This window comes from Oryzias melastigma, unplaced genomic scaffold (assembly GCF_002922805.2).
Source record: "Oryzias melastigma strain HK-1 unplaced genomic scaffold, ASM292280v2 sc00504, whole genome shotgun sequence".
Lineage (NCBI taxonomy): Eukaryota > Metazoa > Chordata > Actinopteri > Beloniformes > Adrianichthyidae > Oryzias > Oryzias melastigma.
Genome location: NW_023417098.1, coordinates 4,371 through 26,212, shown reverse-complemented (window position 1 = coordinate 26,212; position 21,842 = coordinate 4,371). Strand labels below are relative to the sequence as shown.

At 38.4% G+C, this 21,842-nt stretch overlaps 1 protein-coding gene and 1 long non-coding RNA gene across 2 annotated transcripts; both read left to right on the top strand.

Annotated features, from left to right (window-relative positions):
- Positions 1-10,076: 10,076 nt before the first annotated feature.
- Positions 10,077-11,963, top strand: LOC112141665. The gene is made up of 4 exons (XR_002918438.2): positions 10,077-10,134; positions 10,218-10,334; positions 10,501-10,602; positions 11,907-11,963. It is a non-coding gene; the product is annotated as an uncharacterized LOC112141665 (long non-coding RNA).
- A 192-nt stretch (positions 11,964-12,155) lies between these two features.
- Positions 12,156-19,916, top strand: LOC112141664 (NACHT, LRR and PYD domains-containing protein 3; the record flags this gene model as incomplete). The annotated part of the gene is made up of 4 exons (XM_024264801.2): positions 12,156-12,339; positions 12,480-14,280; positions 14,375-14,548; positions 19,674-19,916. Coding segments are annotated over 4 exons (2,402 nt in total), but the record flags the coding sequence as incomplete, so codon positions are not given.
- Positions 19,917-21,842: the final 1,926 nt, after the last annotated feature.

The window sequence follows — 21,842 nt, the reverse complement described above, 5'->3', positions numbered from 1 at the left end:
TCTGTGAGGAAGAGGAGCAGCAGAGGAAGAACTCAGACTGAACTGGTTCTTCATTAAAAAACAAGAGTTCTTCCAGAAACCAGCAGGTAAAGCTCACTGCAAGTCGTCTGAGAGAGGAATGAGGAGACTAGAGGGGGGGTTGAGCTTTTATTCTGAAACTACAAACACAGGTGACATAAGCATCAGAAGGGTGGGCCTGAGATTAACAGATTAAGTTAATTATTTTTTTATTTCTTTATTAGCAGTTTCAAGGACAATACAATTAAAGACCAATCCCAACAACAGACACTCGAGGGATGTGATTGGCTGAGACTCAGGACAGCTAGGAGACCAGCGGTTGCAGCATGTGGAAAAGAATCTTCAGTAACGATTGACAAATGAAGTACGGGGCACTTCAAAAAAGGCCAGAGAAAGAAGACCACAGATATGTGGGCAAAAGCTGGCGGGAGACGAGCCATTATTGGGGTTTATGTGCCATATTTCTGAGATAAATGTTCCCACAGATATTTGGACATTACTCACTACTAATCTTCTCCAAAGTAGGAAAGCCCACTACACCCATTGTCTGAAAATAATCTGGGGGGAGGACAGACGAGGAGTCCGGACAGCTGTGCTCCGTGCAGGTGAGCTCATTTCCCGCATGGCTATGATACTTTTTTAATCTGGATTTAACAGGAATCATTTTGATGGTTATATAACTTGCAGCCCAACATATTATGGGTCAAATGGAGGTTTTAGAAACGAACCAACAACTTTAGTGCTGCACTTCTCCGCTCTCGTCTGTGACAACGTAACACAAACGCTCCGTAATTTAGTTCAGTAAAGTTAGAAAGATATTCACAGATTCAGACTTCCAGACTCTGATAAACATTCAAATATGACAGCAAGTATCTCAGTCGTCTTATATCAACACAGAGAGTCACCTACACATCCATTTCAAAAGAAAAAAGATTGTATTTTCGCGTTTAATGATAAGTGTTCTCTTCCAGCTGCAGATGGAGAGACGGCTGCTAAGGGACCATCTACAAAGTACAAGCTACCAGAGAAGACCATTCTGTAAAAATCAATAATCTCTCAAAAACAAATACATTTCGGCTTTTATGTGAACTAGTGATGGAGATTTGTCGCCATATTCATGCTACAATAAAGATTTCGGGAAAAAAAGCAATTATTTATTTTATTTTATTATTTTTGATTTAATCAATTTTTAATAAATATATAAAACATGAAAAATATGCTCAATAGCTCTTTGAATATTGAGGCTACAATCACCAAACTATGGCAGACGTTTACTCTTTTTATGTTCTAGAATTTTTAAAAATCGAAATATGGATCAAAAATGGTCTAAAATGCTTAATAGCTCTAAAGATGTTGAAGCTACAGTCACCAAACTTTCTGTACTATCTAATGATGAGTTTACTGTCCTACTACAACAAAGATTATAGTAGAAATTGTCTTACTTTATTTTCCAGAATTTTTCTAAATCAAAATATGGATCATATTTGGTCTAAAATGCTTAATAGCTCTAAAGATGTTGAAGCTACAGTCACCAAACTTTCAATATCTTCAGACATATTGAGCATTTTAGACCAAATGTGATCCATATTTCCATTGTAAAAAATTCTAGAAAATAAAGAAAGTAAAAGAAAAATTCATTTTAGAAAATTTCTGCCATAATCTTTGTTGTAGTAGGACAATAAACTCATCATTAGTCAGTACAGAAAGTTTGTTGACTGTAGCTTTAATATCTTTAGAGCTATTAAGCATTTTAGAAAAAATATGATCCATATTCATGCAAAAAAATCTGGAAAATGTACAAAGTAAATTTATTCCATAATCTTTGCTGTAGTAACACAGTCAACTCATCATTAGTCAATACAGAAAGTTTGGTGACTGTAGCTCCAATATTCCCAGAGGTATTGAGCATCTTTATCATGTTTTATATATCTTCTAAGGATTGATTAAAACAAAATAATAAAATAAATAAAGAAGGACTTTCCCCCAAAATCGTTATTGTAGCATGAACATGGCAACGAATCTCCATCACTAGTTCACATAAAAGCCGACATTTATTTGTTTTTGAGAGATTATTGATTTATACAGAATGTCTTTTCTGGAAGCTTGTACTTTGTAGATGGTCCCTTAGCAGCGTCTCTCCATCTGCAGCTGGAAGAGAACACTTCTTATTGAACGGAAAAAAACAATCTTTTTTTTTTCTTTTTAACTGTATTTGTAGGTCACTCTCTGTGATACAAAACGATTGAGATCCTTGCTGTCATATTTGAACCTTTGTCTGAAGAGCTATTGAACCCGGAAGTGGAAAACTGTAAATATCTTTCTAACTTTACTGAACTCTATAATTTCCGTAAAGTGTTTTAAATCACTCCGTTGAAGCCTAAATAATGAGAAAAAACCAAAGACGGCTGCTCTACAAGATGCAAAACATTAGCTTTAATGTTTAGCTTTAATGCTTTAAGGCTTTAAGGCGTTAATTTTCTTTGGTTAATCGCGTGTGTTGGTGTTCAAAGATCTACTTATTTTGCTTATTTTTGCCTAACTACTACATAATGTCACACTGGTTGTTCCAGTCATGTTGAAACAGCAGCTCCTCCCAGTTCAGTGATGCATTTTACAGGAGAAATGGATTGTGGGATGATTTTTCTGTATGGAAGCATATTGCTACAATGACAGAAAAATGAATTTGTTTATATCCCGTTGTAGCATGATTCTAACTTATCACGCTGTAACCTCTTTGTAGATGATGCACAAGAACAGGTAAAGAAAAGGCAGGGAAAGAGAAAGATGGACAGGAAGGAAGAGGTTGAGGAGAGTTCCACTTTAGACACAGAAGAAACACCAGCAGCAGCAGAAAGAAGTGAAAGTTCAGTGGATGTTGAAGGTGCTCAGGAGGAAGAGACTGACAACAGATATTACAAACCAGAACGTTAAACATTTTCATTACAAAAAGCTCAATGTCAAAGCTCAACATGACATGAATAAACTCAGACCTCCATGGACAGACACACTGTATCATGAGTTTCTGAAAGAGAACCCATGTTGCTCACTTTCATTGAAATACCAGCATGTGAAAAAAGGACACAGAACAAAAAGAAATGTCCTTATTTCAGCGCAAATGCAAGATGCACTTTTGATGGATGTACAGCTGTGTACCATTTCTCTAAGAGGAAAAAGCCAAAATCAACAGATCAAAAATTAGTTTTAAAGTTATTGGCGTTGGTGTGGTTGCACACAGAAAAAATCAAAGGAGATTTCGACCAGCGAAGTTCCTGCTACGAGGAAAAATAGCAAAAGCTGTAACCAAAGGTGTCAGTAATTTCCATTACGCCATCCTGAAAAATACTCTGATGGATGAATTAAGAGCTGGCAGCATAACTCGCAGCATGACCAAGGATGTTCTAAAGAAAATATCCTCCAAGTTGAAGAAGAGTTCAAGGCTTCACAACGATGTAATGCTGGAACTAACGCTCACTCAAAAAGTAATCGGCAGCAATCATGCATCATTTAAAGGTTACCTTCAGCACCTACAAATGGATCCATTTGCTCTACATTTGTACACAGAGGCTGGACTTAACATTGTGACTGAGCACTTAAAAAACATCAGCTGTCACTCTCTATCTTGATGCTACAGGAAGTGTCGTCCAGAAAACACCAGATCAAAACAAGAAAGTACTGTATTATGCTGTAGTTTTACCTGGCATGGGAAAGGACAGCCTTCCCCTACCTGTCACAGAACTTGTGTCAAACAGCCACTCAGTTCCTGCCATATCACACTGGCTAATGGAGTTTAAAAGAAAAAAAAAACTAAAAAGCAAAAAGCACAAGTTGAGACAGATCATAGCTGGGCTTTGATTAACTCTGTACTAATTTAATTCAACAAGGAAAATGTGTCTGTCTACCTTGTCAGAGCATACGAAATCGTAACGGGACAAACCAAAGACATTGCAACCTTTACAGTGCTTCATCTTTGCTCTGCACACTTTTTGAAGGCTGACAAACTCATAAAGGAATATGCCTTGTACACCTTTGCCTACCTCCTAAACTGCACCACCATGAAGAAGGCTGTGGAGGTTTTTATCACATGTGTAGTTTTTGATTCAGAGGAGGACAAAAGAGTGATGAACCAGAGCAAAGCCAATCTCGATGTGTGTGTTTCTGAAAACAAAGGCCTTAAGGTGAAGAATGTGACCAAATGATGGAGGCTGAGGTGATCTTCATGGACAAAACTACAAACACCATTATTTAAAAGTCACATTTCACAAAAGTTTTTCCAACTCCAAAGAGAGGAAGCAGAATATGACATCCTTTCTCATGATGTTGTTGGACCAAAAAAAAGAAACCCATCCCACTGTCCTGGTGTTATCCATGTGCTACTCAAGAAGAATATGGGGATCTATTCTTTATGGATTGGTTTGCTTCTTGGGGATGTCTCACGGCACATGAAAACAGAAATAAAAAAAGTGACAAAAAGCCTAAAACAAGAGACACAAACTGTCATGTCGAGCTGTGGTTCAGTTATTGAAGCATTCCATCCTGCAAAAGAAGAGATACTTGCGATCAGCAGAGTTTGTGTCCAACATGTATGCCTCAATACAGGGAAGATATATTGAGCATGTCATGCAACAAAATCCTGTATTGTTTCAATTGTAGGTGAACTTCAGCCACTATAGAGCAATTCTATCATTTGTGCTGGTCAACAGTAATCACTGGAATTTGCTGGTTTGGACATTTTTATGTTCATCTTGAAGTATTGTCTTTAAAGCTTATAATCTCCCAATGAGTAAAAATACTGACAGTGGCATGAGCCATGTAGCACCTTGACTATGAAATAACCACAGAGATGAGTGGAAGCACAGTAAAAAAGATGAAGAAAAGCACAGAGACAGACAGGCAGAAAGACTGACACACAGTCCTGATCAGGAGCCTTGCTGCTGCTTCACTTAAGTCTGTGATGAACAAAACACGTGCACAATGTGTGCCATCTTCAAACCAAACAGAATAAAATTGTTTCATTTAAACAGATACAGTGTGATGACTGCAACAGGTGGTTCCATTGCTCCTGTCTGTCCATGGCGAGTGAGGAGATAGAGGATGACGAGGACGAGACATGGAAATGTCTCTTATGCCAAAAAAGCAAATGAGGGTCATGTTTATGTTATTTCTTTGTCTTTGTGGAAGAATAAAATCACGTTATAGCAGCCCCACAAGTGTTGCATCATGCTACTTCACTTCAGTGTTTAGGGGGAGAATTTAGGGGGTTTGGCTGATGCAGCAGCAGCAGGACATGCAGTCATTTCCAAACAGATCCAGACAGAACTGGAGGATAAAACTGCTGGTCTACAGCAGCAACAGAACCTTTAATAAAAGTGTTGATTTGAAGACAGAGCTGTTGTTGCACACTGACGTAGCATGCTATGATGCTAGCCGCTAAAGCTAACACACTGTCCCGTGTGTTGTCTATAAAACAGATCGGTTTAAAGTCGGTCGTTTTCACGGAGCGGACTTTAATACAACGCGGATAAATACAACAACATGAATTCATAGAACAATTATAAAAACTGTATTTTATAAATATAATAACAGCCATGAATCCACTTTGTGTTAACTTTATCTGTAGTTTCTTTGTAGCATTAGAGAGCTGCATCTTTACTGTCAGTAATAACATGACAAATATTCTAAACATTGAAATGTTTTTAATTTCTTTTGGTTATGATTAATATAAATATGAATTTTCTGCAGAAAGAATTAAGAAAAGAGCATTTTCTGTCAATCTGACCCATCTGCCAAATCTGTTCTTGTTTTTCTGCATGTTTTGTGTTTACAGTTAGAAGACAATACAACATGTTCACACTGCTTATTAATTAATTTTCTGCCATTTTGTTTTCTTAAAAAAATTATAGAAAATACTAAATGTTCCCATCAGGTTTCGACAACAGGTGACTGACTGACAGCTCTCCTCTTAGGGTAAATGGGTCTTTTCAGCTGCTAAAGAGAAGAAAAACTCATTTGTCATAGAAATATTCATAGGGAACCAGAGAGCAAAGACTGATTACAGAATTTGGAATGAAAAAAAAAAGAGATTTTTTGTTGGCCCAGTTCTACCTTGTGCCTTTCCCAAATTTGTAAAATCAATCTAACGTCAAGAGAAAGATGCTGTTGGCTCACAATTGTACTCTAAATATAAGCTATCCCAGCATGCACCACGATGCATATATTAACTCTGTAAATTTTACAATGCAGAAACAAAGTTCTTCAATGACAAAGTGAACAAGCGTGAACAGTCTGTGCAGTGACACCCTTTGCAGTATCTACAGCTCTCATCTTTTTTTTGTAAGTGTTGAAAATGTTCTTTTAAATTTTACTTTAGAAATTTCTATTGTTTATAAAAAATCATGAAAAGAAATATTAGGATTTTTTTCAGTTGATTCCAGTAATTCAATTTAATTATTTTCTAAATGTATTCACATTTATATATTTAATTATTGTGATTTCTAATGTTAAAACAAGATAATTTTCCTATTTATGTCATTTTCCTTTATCCAGTCCTGCCTCCGCCGGGATAGGCTCCGTCACCCCCGCGACCCCGAAAGGGAAAAAGCGGACAAGAAGATGAATGAATGAAAACAAATATTATTACCTCAAGTATTTGTCAGAAATTGAGAATAATTTTAACTAAACTGCTATCCAAATGGTTTTTAATATTTATTGATGTAAATCTTTACTGCCTGATTAAATGACGTTGTACAGGTTTAATTTTTTCCTGCTTTTTCTCCATTGTCTCGTGAGTTTTACTTTGTGTTTCTCGTCTTATGTTCCCACTATTGGTCTGTTTCTCTTTTATGATGTATGTTTAAAGAAAGAAAGAAAACAGACGAGTTGGAAGAGGTTGGTCACACTGAACACATAAGATAAAAATGTTTACTATTGTTAATGACATTTGCATTTCTGTTGTTTAAAAACTTGACTGATTATAAAGATCGATGATGTAAATATCAGTTCACCTCTGTGTGGATAAATGGAAGACGTTCATAAAGAGCAAAAGCAGATGGTCAGTTTCACATACGACAGGCGGTAAGCGTTGGAGGATCTTCAGAGAGCATAAACTATTGGTGTGTTCAACAACAAAGCAAAAATATGACTAAATTAGTCACGCCACTTTTCCCCATATATGGAACATCTGAATTGGGTGGAGTTAATATAGTGGTGACTATTAGCTGACAATCTTCAAGTAGTGAAGAGTAGACGTCTGTATCAGATGATCCGTCTAGTTCAGGGGTCTGAAACCTGAGGCTTCAGATCCACATGTGGCTCTTCTAACCCTCAATATTAGCTCTCTGGGGGAGAAAGAAAAGAGATTGGACTTTTAATAGTCAAATAGTTGGCTTTTTTTTTAAACTTAGGTTAGATATGTTTGTAAAGTTCTGGCTGAGGTTTTCATAGAACAGTAAGAAACTATTTGTTAAACCCTTGCTGACATGTGTGAAGTTTGATCTTATTTTATGAGTTTAAAGCACATATCTTATGCTCCACAGCAACGTTTATTTTGATTATACAGAAGGGAGTTGTCATGAAAATATGCTTTAGATACTATTCCTATTGAATGATAAACCAATAAAGGTGTTTTTCTAAAGGTTAACAACAGCAGTAAGTAGGGAAAAGGATGATAGTGGGATGATCCTATGAGACACAGGATGTCTTTTATTTTGAAAGGAAGTAAAAACTCATTTCACATTTAGAAAACAAAAGTCTTCTTCCACCATCTATTTCTGTTTTTTTATGCCCACAGATGAAAAATATATTTTATATATTTTAAAAAGTATCAACAATATGAATGCATCTGAATTTTCAAAAAGGTGAATTAAGACTTAACGGCTCCTATAAGGTTTTGATCTGTGAGAAAAAAGCCCAAATGGCTCTTTTAGGATTAAAGGTTCCAGACCCCTGATCTAGTTATATATTTCTATGGTTCTTTATATTTACATGTTCAACATTAACATCAGCAATCAAAGTCAGACTTAGTGATGTTTTCAAGCAGTTGCAGGTCTTCGAGTTGTTTTGGGACATAAAGATCAAAGGTCAGAGAGAGCAGTTTTCTACTCTAGAAACCAAGAAGAGGAATGTTTCAATATTGAAGAACTCAACCAAGCAGCNAGAAGGTGGTTGAGTTTGGTGAAGTAAACTCTGGTCATTGTGGTCATCCCACATCACGTAAGGGTAGGGTCATCTGAACCCCCAAAAGATAGAACAAGGGTCAGGGTCACCAACAACAGATGTGTAATATTTGTTCTTTTAAAAAAATATCAGCAAAAAAAAATTTAAAAAGTAGTTTTTGTGCCTAATGAAATGTAACTATGCATTTAAAAAAAAATAGAACCTGTAACAGCTGCACATTACCTCTGCACCACTGACTAACTGTCCTAAATCAATCGTTAATTAAGGGTTAATGAGGCGACCCGTCACACGGTGGTGAACGTAGACATTAGATTTTCATGAAAGATTTGTTCATCCATAGATTTCCACATTAAGTTCAAGTGCGGAACATGAGTTTGCTCAGTCCAGTTGTCAGGCTGAATAGCGAGACGTTCCAGCAGTGATTGGAGCAGAGAAGCAGAGATATATAGGAGGACAGACAGGTGCAGGTGATCAACGTGATGAGCTGCAGCAGCTGCCATGACACTTTCAATGCCATCAGACTCTTTGTTTTTGAGTCTTTTTATCTGTTAATTCTTCACAAATGTTCAAACTCACTATTTCAATTCTTTGTTCATTTAATGACCATTGAAGCAGAAAAACAGAAGTCTCTGGTTCTGAGGTTCTGGTCTATGGTGGTGACAGTTGCTTTAACAGTCAGACAGAACATTTTCAAACACACACTCATTTCTACACACAACCTGGAAGGAGATTTGAACAAGCAGACAGCAGATGTGTGACATGGTGAGAGTTCAGCTGCAGTCTTTGTTGTTGACTTTACCTGTGATTTTACTCACATTCTTCTGTTATTTTACTCTCTTCTGTTTTTCACCTACAAAGTCCTGACATGTCCCAAGTTAATTAATAACACAGTGATGTCATTTCCTGTAAAGCGGAGAGACTCTTTCAGGTGTCGGATTACAGGAGGAGGCTAAAACAAACACGCTTAGAGGGGGCGGAGCTCTGTTCAGGTGTTCCTGAATCAGGAAATGAGGAAGCAGATCTGGAGTGTAGCAGTCTGGACTTTCAGCCCTTGATAATAAATAAAACCAAGTCTTTTTCCTGAAATCAGCCTGAAACAAGAAAGAGGTGGAGCTTGAAGAACCGTCTCTGCTGGTCTTCCAGGATTCAGAGAACTGTAGTTACATAAGTTACTTTCGTTTTCCTCCATGACGGAGCAGGAGGAGACCTCGTCTCCAACTTTCTTCTTCTTCATGGTGAGTCTTTGTGTTTTCTGTCGTCTTCTCCTTCATGATGAAGGCAGTGATGTTTCTATGCGATCTCATCTGTGAGGAAGAAGAGCAGCAGAGGAAGAACTCAGACTGAACTTGGTCTTCTGTTCAAAAATAAAAGCTCTTCCAAAAACCAGCAGCTAAAGGTCATTGGAGGTCACCTAAAAGAGAAATGAGATTATGTTAGTGCGGGGGTTGGTATATGTGTGTCCTGGGGGGGGTCAATAAACAGAGGGGAGGGGGGTTAAATAGACGAAGTGTAGCTCTGAACACAGACAGAAGCTCATTGGCTGATTCTCTGTGACATCACATCAATCATGTTCCTCTGTTTGGAGGTTCTTCTAAGTTCTGCTCTCAGCAGCTTCAACAGTGATGCAGAACTCTCTTCAACCAATCACTGAATCCGAGTCCAGAACTGCTGGTTTCTACATCTCAGTCAGAGGAAGAATGAGAGGAAACACAAGAGAAGAGCCCATCAGTGGAGGAGCAGCTGATCTGTTAGTGAAGGAGGATCAGAGCTGATGATGATGAGGGTTTCCTCTGCAGATGAAGGCTGGAAGAAGGTGTGTGTGAGCTGATCCAGTGGATCCAGTCAATCCAGCAGCATGGATCAGTGTGAGGACAGACAGGAGGGAGCCCCTCCCTCTAAAAGCACTCTGTGTGGGGAAGATGAGAGCCAGAGCAAAGCTCAGAGGTGAGATGAACATCTCTAACTGTCCAGGACTCTTCTCCATGTCAGAGCTCAGCACTCACACCAGCAACCACCATTCTTCACAGGAACAAACCTGGACCTGGATCTGGATCTGGATCTGGATCCAGCTGTGTGTCCTTCAGGAGTGACAAATCAAAGGGTATACCTCCTAACTTCAAAGACATGGATTCAGGGGTAGAACAGTAAGTGTTTGTCAAAAACATGTTATAAATGTAACTGAAATAAAGTTATGCAGTGTCACTCAGTTGTTAGAACAATTTTAACAGACTTTTAATAAAATAAATAATCTGATGAACCTCCATAACAAAATAAATTGGTTTTTAATCAAAACAAATGTTTTTCCATCAGGTTCCAACAGAGATCTGGATCCAGTTGTGTGTCCAACAGGAGTGACGACTCAAAGAAGTTTATTCCTCCTGTCTTCAAGTCCATCAGTTCAGCAGTGGAACAGTAAGTGTTTGTCAGAGTTAAAGGAGTCTGGATAATAGTTCAGATGATCAATAGTTTTCAGATGAATGACTTGAGTTCTGGTTCAGTTCTTGATCTCTCTGATCAGACTCTCTTGGATCATCATGTGTGATCAGATCTTTTCAGTTGATCTTCTGAGAGTCTCTGAGATCAGAGATGTTGGAGAAACTTTAAACAGAAATGAATCTTTCAACATTTTCTGATCTGGACAAATGTTTGGATCAGAAAGAAACTGTTTTGTCAAATATGTTAATGATAGTTTTTTTATAATGTTAATCCTGACTGACAATCATCCACTACATCTCTGAGTCCTCTGTTTAGGTCCACAAAAACCAGAGCTAATATTTAATAAACATTAATTAATAAAGTGATTGTCCTCCAATGATGTGATTATAACATGTCCTTAATAGAGGAATTAAAGTAACCCTTGATTCTTTGTGTTCAATTACTAACAATATCTGTACAATATGTGTACAATCTAACAATATCTCTCTGATGTTCTTCATAAATGTGTAGAAACTTTATTAATTCATTCAGGTCAGCTGACCCTCCAGAGGTCATTATTATTACATTAAGATCTGTTTATTTGTTTTAAAGGTCTTCAATAAACTGGTGAAATTAAGAATCAACAATTCATTAACAGCCTTTAAGGATTTAATTGAAGTATCTGGATTTATATTGTAAAAGTTATGTTTTACTTTACTTCGTTTTTTGAGCGTTTGTTGATTTGCTTTTTTGTTGTTGCTTCCGCTTTTCTAGATTAAGGAAAATATTTTTTTCAATTCTTTGATCCACTGAACAAGATTCTGTATCTTTAGATTTTGTAAGAATAAAAGGTCCACTTGGTTTTGTAGTTTATTTAATTCAATAATTTCATCAGTTGACAGATTAGATTTTCTCAAAGATTCTTCATAGTTAGTTCTCTGTTGCTTTCCTCCTTTTACTCTTAGAGAATGTTTTATTTTGAAATTCTCTTCTTTTAAATTTCAACCAATCCCATTGACTCATGAGAAGTTTTAAGCTTTTACTATTAGTTGTTACCGTAAATTTTTTGTGCAGACACAAAGATCATCCTAAAGCGTGTTGTTGGATTTTCATGTTCAACTTCAATTAGATCCTAAATTGGAAACATAAAGCAGTAACACTGTGGTTGATGTGTTTCTGTCTCAAATTATTGTTTTTATCTGATAAATACTGAGAGATCCAATATTGCAAGAATGATCTGCCTTTTATTTGAATCCTCCCAGCACAGACAGAATGGATCTGATGGTTCTGATTCTCCACAGAGTGGACCAGCAGAGCTCAGAGACTCCCAGTGGTCCGTCTGTCCAGCAGCATCAAACACAGCTGGATTCCATCTTTCTGGTCTGTACATGAACAACAACTGCTTTTCCATCATTCTGTCCACAGTCATCTCCATGCTGCACTTTGGAGACCAGTGGATTGTCAGTGTGTCCAACATGGAGCTGATGTTTGGCTCCATGACTTCACTCTGATTGGCTCATTCATCTAGAATTCTGTTGCAGCTGCTGGAGGACAACATTGTCACTTTTGTGAAGAAGGAGCTGAAGAAGATCCAGAAGCTTCTGAGTCAGAGGGAGGATGAGGAGGAGGATGAAGATGAAGAGCAGAGGAGCAGCAGAGAGTCACTGATGAAGATCACAGAGAACTTCCTGAGGAGAATGAAGCAGGAGGAGCTGGCTGATCGACTGCAGAGCAGTAAGAGGATTTCTCTGAAGGTTTCAGCTGCTGATAAATGAAGATTTACTGATGTCTCAACACATGGAACCACATGGATTCAAACCCTCATCATTCAGGCTGCAGAGAGTTTATTTACTCTGTTTGTTGTCTTCATTCAGGATCTGCTGCTGCAGTTTGTCGACATAAAGTCCAATCTGGTCTGAAAAAGAAGTTCCAGTGTGTGTTTGAGGGAATCGCTAAAGCAGGAAACCCAACCCTTCTGAATGAGATCTACACAGAGCTCTACATCACAGAGGGAGGAACTGGAGAGCTGAATGAAGAACATGAGGTCAGACAGATTGAAGCAGCATCCAGGAAAGCAGACAGAGCAGAAACCAGCATCAGACAAGAAGAGCTCTTTCAACTCCCAGCTGGAAGACAAGAACCAATCAGAACCGTCATGACAAAGGGAGTGGCTGGCATCGGGAAAACAGTCTTAACACAGAAGTTCACTCTGGACTGGGCTGAAGGCAAAGCCAACCAGAACATCCACTTCACATTTCCATTCACTTTCAGAGAGCTGAATGTGCTGAAAGAGGAGAAGTTCAGCTTGGTGGAACTTGTTCATCACTTCTTCCCTGAAACCAAAGAAGCAGGAATCTGCAGCTTTGAAGACTTCCAGGTCATCTTCATCTTTGATGGTCTGGATGAGTGTCGACTTCCTCTGGACTTCCACAAGACTCGGATCCTAAATGACCCTAGAAAGTCCACCTCAGTGGGTGATCTGCTGACAAACCTCATCAGGGGGAACCTGCTTCCCTCTGCTCGCCTCTGGATAACCACACGACCTGCAGCAGCCAATCAGATCCCTGCTGAGTGTGTTGACATGGTGACAGAGGTCAGAGGGTTCAATGATCCACAGAAGGAGGAGTACTTCAGGAAGAGATTCAGAGATGAAGAGCAGGCCAGCAGGATCATCTCCCACATCAAGAGATCCCGAAGCCTCCACATCATGTGCCACATCCCAGTCTTCTGCTGGATCACTGCTACAGTTCTGGAGGATCTGCTGAAGAGCAGAGAGGGAGGAGAGCTGCCCAAGAGCCTGACTGAGATGTACATCCACTTCCTGGTGGTTCAGGCCAAAGTCAAGAAGGTCAAGTATGATGGAGGAGCTGAGACAGATCCTCACTGGAGTCCAGAGAGCAGGAAGATGATGGAGTCTCTGGGAAAACTGGCTTTTGAGCAGCTGCAGAAAGGAAACCTGATCTTCTATGAATCCGACCTGACAGAGTGTGGCATCGATATCAGAGCAGCCTCAGTGTACTCAGGAGTGTTCACACAGATCTTTAGAGAGGAGAGAGGCCTGTACCAGGACAAGGTGTTCTGCTTCATCCATCTGAGTGTTCAGGAGTTTCTGGCTGCTCTTCATGTCCACCTGACCTTCATCACCTCTGGACTCAACCTCATGGAGGAAGAACAACAGAAACATTTTAAGATCTTTAGAAAAAGACAAAGCAGTCCAGTCCAGTTCTACCAGAGTGCTGTGAAGACGGCCTTACAGAGTCCAAACGGACACCTGGACTTGTTCCTCCGCTTCCTCCTGGGTCTTTCACTGCAGACCAATCAGAGTCTCCTACGAGGTCTGCTGACTCAGACAGGAAGTAGCTCACAGACCAATCAGGAAACAGTCCAGTTCATCAAGGAGAAGATCAGTGAGGATCTGTCTGCAGAGAAAAGCATCAACCTGTTCCACTGTCTGAATGAACTGAATGATGGTTCTCTAATGAAGGAGATCCAACAGTTCCTGAGTTCAGGACGTCTCTCCACACGTAAACTGTCTCCTGCTCAGTGGTCTGCTCTGGTCTTCATCTTACTGTCATCAGAAGAAGATCTGGAAGTGTTTGACCTGAAGAAATACTCTGCTTCAGAGGAGGCTCTTCTGAGGATGCTGCCAGTGATCAAAGCCTCCAACAAATCTCTGTAAGAACTCTCATGAAAATCATCTTCAGTGAACAAATGAATTTGAATGAAAAACAAAAGTTCAATAACTACTGTCTGTCTTTGTTTTCTTCAGATTGAGTCGCTGTAATCTGTCAGAGAGAAGCTGTGCAGCTCTGTCTTCAGTTCTCAGCTCTCAGTCCTCCAGACTCAGAGATCTGGATCTGAGTTACAACGAGCTGCAGGATTCAGGAGTGAAGCTTCTGTCTGCTGGACTGGAGAGTCCACACTGTAAACTGGAGAGTCTCAGGTCAGATTTCATTCAACTGTTTTTCCCGGTTCTCTCTGTTTTTTTAGATAGATGTCAGAAAAGAAGAAACAATATATGCTAGAGTTAAAATCCTGTTTTTTCTTTACCTGATTGTTACAAATGTTATCCTGGGTTTTTCACACCAGACTAAAAATGAGAACCTAAGTCCATCCAGGTGTAGATTTCTGGGATAAGTTCATGTTTTCTGTGTTCTTTGAAAGAAAACATGAATCAATCACAGAACTGCGGATTTAAATGGACACATACTTGCAGTAAATTTTTGACCCACAGAAATCTGCTAGAACTCCAGCAGATAAAACAAATAACCACAGATGATCAGTGATGTCTGTTCTTATAAGTTCCCTTTGTTGCATAAATACAAATGTCTGTCTAATATTTAGCATTTAAACTAAATTAATTACCTGTAGAAACATTAAAAGGATTAAACCTTCAAGTAAAATAATTTCTAATGATAAACTAATTAGAGTCATGTTGTAATCAAAGACCACAACCATTTATAGAAATAGAAATCTAGTTTATTTCTTATCAGTGATTCACTATTTGCAGAAAGACTTAAACAATGCACAGATTTCCTTCACTGAGCAGCAGCTGTTTCTGATCAAGAACTGCCAGGACACTTTTTCCCACAATGCATTGTTTTGTAGTCATATAGGCAACACAGTCAGTGCAGAACCAAATTTCCAGCTGTGCTCGCCTATGTAGGCACCTTGTGCCTGCTCCTTTCTTGCAATAGTTTTATGATGATTGACATTACAAAATGTATTATTTATTAAAATTTATTTATCATATATGTAATATGTAAGGGATAATACCCGACGAAGTGTGCGTTATGAGAAATTAACGCAGGACGCGGAGGCCTAAACTGTCCTCCGCTTCGCGTCGGACGGTTGCCTCCGTGAAGTGCGTTAATTTCTCATAATGCACTCTTCGGAGGGTATTATCCCGCTTATACCATGGTCTTTACAAAATAAATAAACATTTAATCAATATTTAGTACTTTATTCTTGTTATTTCTTTGGTTTAGCTCATTTTTTCACAAAAAAGCGGACTATTTGATTATCCGTGATGCGGTTTGTTGTCACGGTGACATGGAACACGACATGAAGCCTGAAGCCGTTACAGACCTCAGCTGCAGCGGTAAAGTGTTGCTGTTTTGAAAGAAAGACCCGGACAAATTAGGATATTTTTCTTCTTTTTCTGACGTTAATCCTTCAGTGAGCAGCTAGAACATATTCAGCTTCTGTCTGTGTTTCATTTCACGGCAGGTTCGTTCTTCTGAGCTGCTCTAAAATGAGAAACTCCCTCTTGTGGTGAAACAGAAGACTACACCTTTCATGTCGAGTGGTGTTTTAGTAGAAGGAGAATAACCAATTTGTCAATATTAATTTACCTTACAAAAGGAGAGGAATATAAATGCTGGTCGCTACAATAAGTTAAATAAAGCATCAGTTCAGAGAGAAAGTTCATCCATTACTGCTTGTTTTGTCCAGACGATGAAGGAAAAATGTGTTTTAACAAAGTCTGCGCAGTGATATCGAACGTTTGGTCTGTGTAACCGGAACTTCTTCTTTAGGTGTGCGTTATTACTGTGCATTATCACTTTTTAATGCACACCCAGCAGCCAATCAGAATCGAGTATTCACCCAGACCATGGTATAATTACTTGTAAAATTGAATTCATAATTAAGATTTAGTGCAGAAGTTTGTTCACACTTCAAACACATCAGTTTGTGCTTTTGTTTTGAAGGCTGGTTCTGGTACAAATGGACACATTTTTATTTTTTCTTCATCTGAATACAACTCTGACTTGAATCATGAGTGAATTAATTCCTTCTGTTGGCTTCATGAATGAGCATCAAAATTAACTGCAATCTTTTATTAGCCATGTGGCAAATGTTGCTCAAAATGTCACTCCTCAAACAATAAATTTGGTCTTAACTTCTGCCTAGCAAATATTCATTTTCTTCTTTTGTTTCTACACTGGGCACATGATGTTTCCTTTGACGTATTGCCCATTTTCCAAAACCTTAAATTCCTTATGTCAAAAACTCAGAGTCAAGATGAGTGAGATGCTGGAGACTCCTATTTTTTCTTTCACTTTTTAAAAAAATCTAGTAAAACCAATAAAGTATATTGATTTTATGACTGAAAAACATTTATTTATTTATGCGTTTATTTATTAGGATGCATCAGTCAGTTTCTACTGAGGTGTAGAATCACAAGCAGTGAGTCTAAGCCCCTCCCCTGCCTCTCTACCTGTTCCAGGGGCGGTTCTAGAGTAGCTAGGGGTTGCTATAGCAACTTCAAGATTTGGCAAAGTAACTTCTTAGCAACCCAAAATATGTACAGGTCTAAACCTAATGCTTTATTTACAAAATGTCCATTGTGTATATATTAATTACATGTCATTTCAGACGACTATTTTCCCCTGGTTGTTTTATGATTTATTTCCCCTCCGTTACCACCTTCTAACCTCTTTAAACACCGCTCTTTCACCTTCGTTTTATGCCCTTTGGTTTATGCCCTTCCTTCTTCTTCTTTTCCAAATAACAAAAAAGATCCAAACATAATCAATATTAAAAAAGTTTAGCATATATTACAAAAGGGATTTATACAAATATACACTTTGCCTGTCAGAAGATCAATAACCTCCTGTTGTGACAGTAAAATCTGTCTAACACAAGAGGCTCTCAGCACTTATTTGTTTGAGCAGCTGTTGGAGAGGAAAGTTAAAAAATTAATTACCTGTCTTTGATTGATTGATTGATTAATCTGGTTTATTTCAAGCATAGATTGTGACAATACAGGACAAAACAGATTTTTCTCACTCATTACAGAAAAAAATTAAATTCATTTTTTAGAAAATTAGAAACAAACAAAGACAAAAAAGACACTGATGTAACATTTGATTCATTAAATATTGTAGAAATTAACTAAAGTCGTAGAGTTTGATTGCTTGATTGAAAAGGACGTGGGAGGACCAAATGTATATAATCCCACCTTTTATTTAGTTACTTCATTTTACAGTTTTGCATAGTTGTATAATCAGGTTCTGATCAGATCTAATGTATATTGTTTTATTTTTTTTCAGCAGCCAATAGAAAAGCTTGTTTATTATTCATTACAGTAATATCCTAAAAGATTTTTTCATGATTTCAGTAAACAGTAACATCAATCATACATCATGTAGCAGATATATAATACTCACTGATTATCATCATAATACACTTTCATAATAATCCAGAAATCCTCCATTCACACTGCAAATCAAATTTTTAAGTAATAATAGAGTGTAGGGCTGGGCGATATGGGAATTTTCACATCACAACATAGGTTTTTTCATATTGTGCAATAACGATATTAAAAACGATATAATTCAAATAACTATATTTGTCAAAGTAATCTTTATTGCAAACAGCTTTAGGACTTGTAATGATCAGCATTTATTTTACTCTCCTTTTGTAAGATAAATTAATATTGACAAATTAGTCAACCCTCCACCCCATAATGTTCGGCTTAACTTTGGTAATTTGTTTATAAAATTAGTTATTCTCCCACTGATGAGACACAGCACTCTGCATGAAAGGTGTAGTCTTCTGTCTCACCACAAGAGGGAGTTTCTGCTTTTAGAGCAGCTCAGAAGAGCGAACCTGCCATGAAATGAAAAAGACAGAAGCTGATTGTGTTCTGTTTATGTTCTAGCTGCTCACTGAAGGCTTAACTTCAGAAAAAGAAAAAAAAAATTGTTCCAGTTTTTCTTTTCAAAACCGCAACACTTTACCGCTGCAGCTGAGGTCTGTAACGGCTTCAGGCTTCATGCCGTGTTCCATGTCACCGTGACAACAAGCTTCATCAAGGATCAAATAGTCCGCTTTTTGTGAAAAAAATGCGCAAAACCAGAGAAATAACAATAATAAAGTACTGTATTTTCTGGACTATAAGCCGCTACTTTTTTCCTAGGTTTTGAACCATGCGGCTTATACAAAGGTGCGGCTATTGTGTGGATTTTTCTTCCACTGTTAGGGGAGCTCTAACCAGAAATAGAATCAAAAACAAGAGACAAAAAATATATGTAAATCAGAATAGCCAATGCCACTTTTTTTTTAGCAGATAGAACACTCATGACAAATTACTAACTGGTAATTATTTTCAAATCCTCAATTCTTCATCATCTAAATCCCACAAAGAAGTTTGTGTGGTGCACATTTTAAGTAGAAGGCCATGGAGCTTGCTATCTAGGAAGGAAACTGCACTGCTCTACACAAGCTTAGCATCAATTAATCTATGCTGAGACGCTGGAGACGGCAGGTACATTCATGTACATTCAAAATACAAAATTGTTCTCTACATGCAGTAAATATAAAATTTTTCAACATAGATATCTGCGGCTTATATGCCCAGCGGCATGTATTTCTTTTTTTTTCGTCTTTTTTTTAAATTGAGCAGATGCGGCTGATATACAGGTGCGGCTTATAGTCCAGAAAATACGGTACTAAATATTGATTGAATATTGATTTATTTGGTAAATGACCATGGTATAGGCGGGATAATACCCTCCGAAGTGTGCATTATGAGAAATTAACGCACTACGTGGAAGCAACCGTCCTCCGCTTCGCGTCGTGCGTTATTTTCTCATAACACACACTTCAGGGGGGTATTATCCCTTACATTTAACATTCAGCAATGATGATACATGTCCTCATCATTTGACAGTCAGTGATCACATGACCCAGATTTGATTTATTACAGACACTAAGGATATTTCCAGACAGTTTAAAGCATGGAAATGACATATATTTGCCCTCTCTTGTACAGGAGATAATAGTTAAACTTTTCAATGCATTTTATTGTAAATCATGTTGTTCTCTGTACTCAGAACACACATTAAATAACTGCTGGAGTCCAGCTGAACTGAGGCTAAAGACGCCACTTCTACACCATTGTTTGATATTTTCCTCATCAGTTGAGTTGATTGTGTGATGATGATTGATCTGAAACTGATCTGTTTCAATAATGATCTTGTAAATCTGATCAAACTCTGTTTACTTGCTGGAACTCCAGCTATCATCACTGCTCTTGAACACACTTTTCTGTCTGATTTCAGGTTGATGGACTGCAGTTTGTCAAAGATCAGCTGTAAAGTTCTTGGTTTGGTTCTGAAGAACAACCCGTCCAGACTGACTGAACTGGACCTGAGCAGGAACAACATCCAGGATTCCGGATTTCCTCATCTGCGTGGTTTTCTGGAGAGTCCAGACTGCAGACTGCAGACTCTGAGGTCAGTAAATGAGCTGAACTCCCTGAAGGATGAGAAGAAGGTTTCAGGTGAAGAACTTTCTGATGTTTCACTGGAAGATTTTCTGAACATTTTCTGGATCACAGCTTGGAGTCAGTTCAGCCGTCTGATGAATTTCTCTACAACCTTTCCTTGATCCCATGACCTTTTCCAACAAGGTCAAGGAAAAGAGGAAAAGGAGACAGGAGGGAATGTTTCCACCATGCTGATGTGTCTCCTGCTTTTCTGTCTCTTCTTTACTTCCTGTTTCTGCTTCACTGCAGATCTACTTCCAGAATATCTGGAAATGACAGAAGGAAAACAAAGATTTACAAACTCAAGCAGATCACTTTGATTGATTCATGTTTTTAAAAAACATATTTTTTTTGTTGGTTCTAAAAGGTTAAATAATGAGGAAGATTATTCCAAACAGCACAGAAAAAAACACTCTAGATCAGGTTCTCAGACTCGTCTCTCATGCTACCGGTAGTTCACTGTGATGTGTCTATAAATAAGAACCAGTTTGATTCCTCACTTGGTAAAGTTGATCTCCAACCAAAATTGCAAATGTCCCGCCCCTCTGTCCCAAGATGATACGACTGTTTATCAACTAGCTGTCAGTCAAACATTGCTGTGCGGTTTGTCATTAGAGTAGACTGTCAGACAGAGAGCTAGGCTGGCAGTAATNTGATCACCAACCAGAATTGCAAATGTCCCGTCCCTCTGTCCCAAGATGACACAACAGTTTGTCAACTAGCTTTCAGTCAAACATTGCTGTGCGGTCTGTCATTAGAGTAGACTGTCAGACAGAGAGCTGGGCTGGCAGTAATGACAGGTGGAGCTCACTCACATCAGTAAATGGTAATAAAAGAAATTATTTTCATGAACAGTGGAAAGTTGACTTTTGCTTCACCAATGTAAAAGATAAGTGTGTGTTTAATTGGAGGAGCGAGCGTGGTTGTGGGAATAAGATGTAACGTTTAAGGACATTCTACTCTGCAGAGAAAACAGATTCACCCTGATTTATTTGTCCGTAACTTTTGATTTCTTCATGCATAATTCTTGATTTGTAACTCATACAATATATTTTGTGCATAAGCAGTGCTTTAGTGGGCCGGTGCGCTCTGGTGCTGAGCACCAGGACTTCTCTCAAACACACGTTAGAGCACCGCCTCTTCTCATCTAATTTGGCTCTATTCTGAATTCTGTACACAAACAAGTCATGAAGCTCTTTTTAAAAATCCTCCTTATGAGATCTGGTAGAGTATTTTAATTTCCTTCAAGTACACTGTTCCGACATGACAACACAAGCTCTTCGTTATCCTTGCCCTCTCTCTCACTTATGGTGCAAAAAGAAGTAAACACATTCGGATAAAATAATAAAGAGAAAAACAGAGTAAAACAACCAGACAACAACTCACGTAGACAAAAACCCAGATTTAAAATCGAATTTACCTAGAAAAACAAAGGTATAGGTATCCCACAATTCATTGTGCTTGGCAGATAGCAAGCCCAATTTGTACGTCAACATCAGTGGGCATCTCTACACCATGTTATCACTGGACAGAGGGAGTAACATCCCCGTATAAATGCCTTAGCTCCGGCGCCAAATGAGGCCAAATCTACTGACAGTGACAGACCGAGTTTGTCTGAGTCGCGTTTTTAGGGCAGCTACAGTCCACAATCATGAGTAAGCTTATTGGCAGTTCACATCCCTCCTTCCACTGAAAGCAGCTCGGGGGAAGATGTCAATCAAATGCTCGAGGTGGGGGCCAGCGGGCACCACACGCTGTCATTTGACGCGTCTGATTGGTCAGTTTTTAATTTGACCAACTTACAGTAAGGACAAAAAATATCCTGGGAAAAAAATAATTTGCCAGAAGAACGTGTTAGGAAAACACACACTTGTTCAAAAAGGGTTATTCTGACAAATAAAATCAGTAAAAACATGTTATTTCTCTTTAGAAGTTTACAGGATTTGGGCTTCTTGGAGCCTGC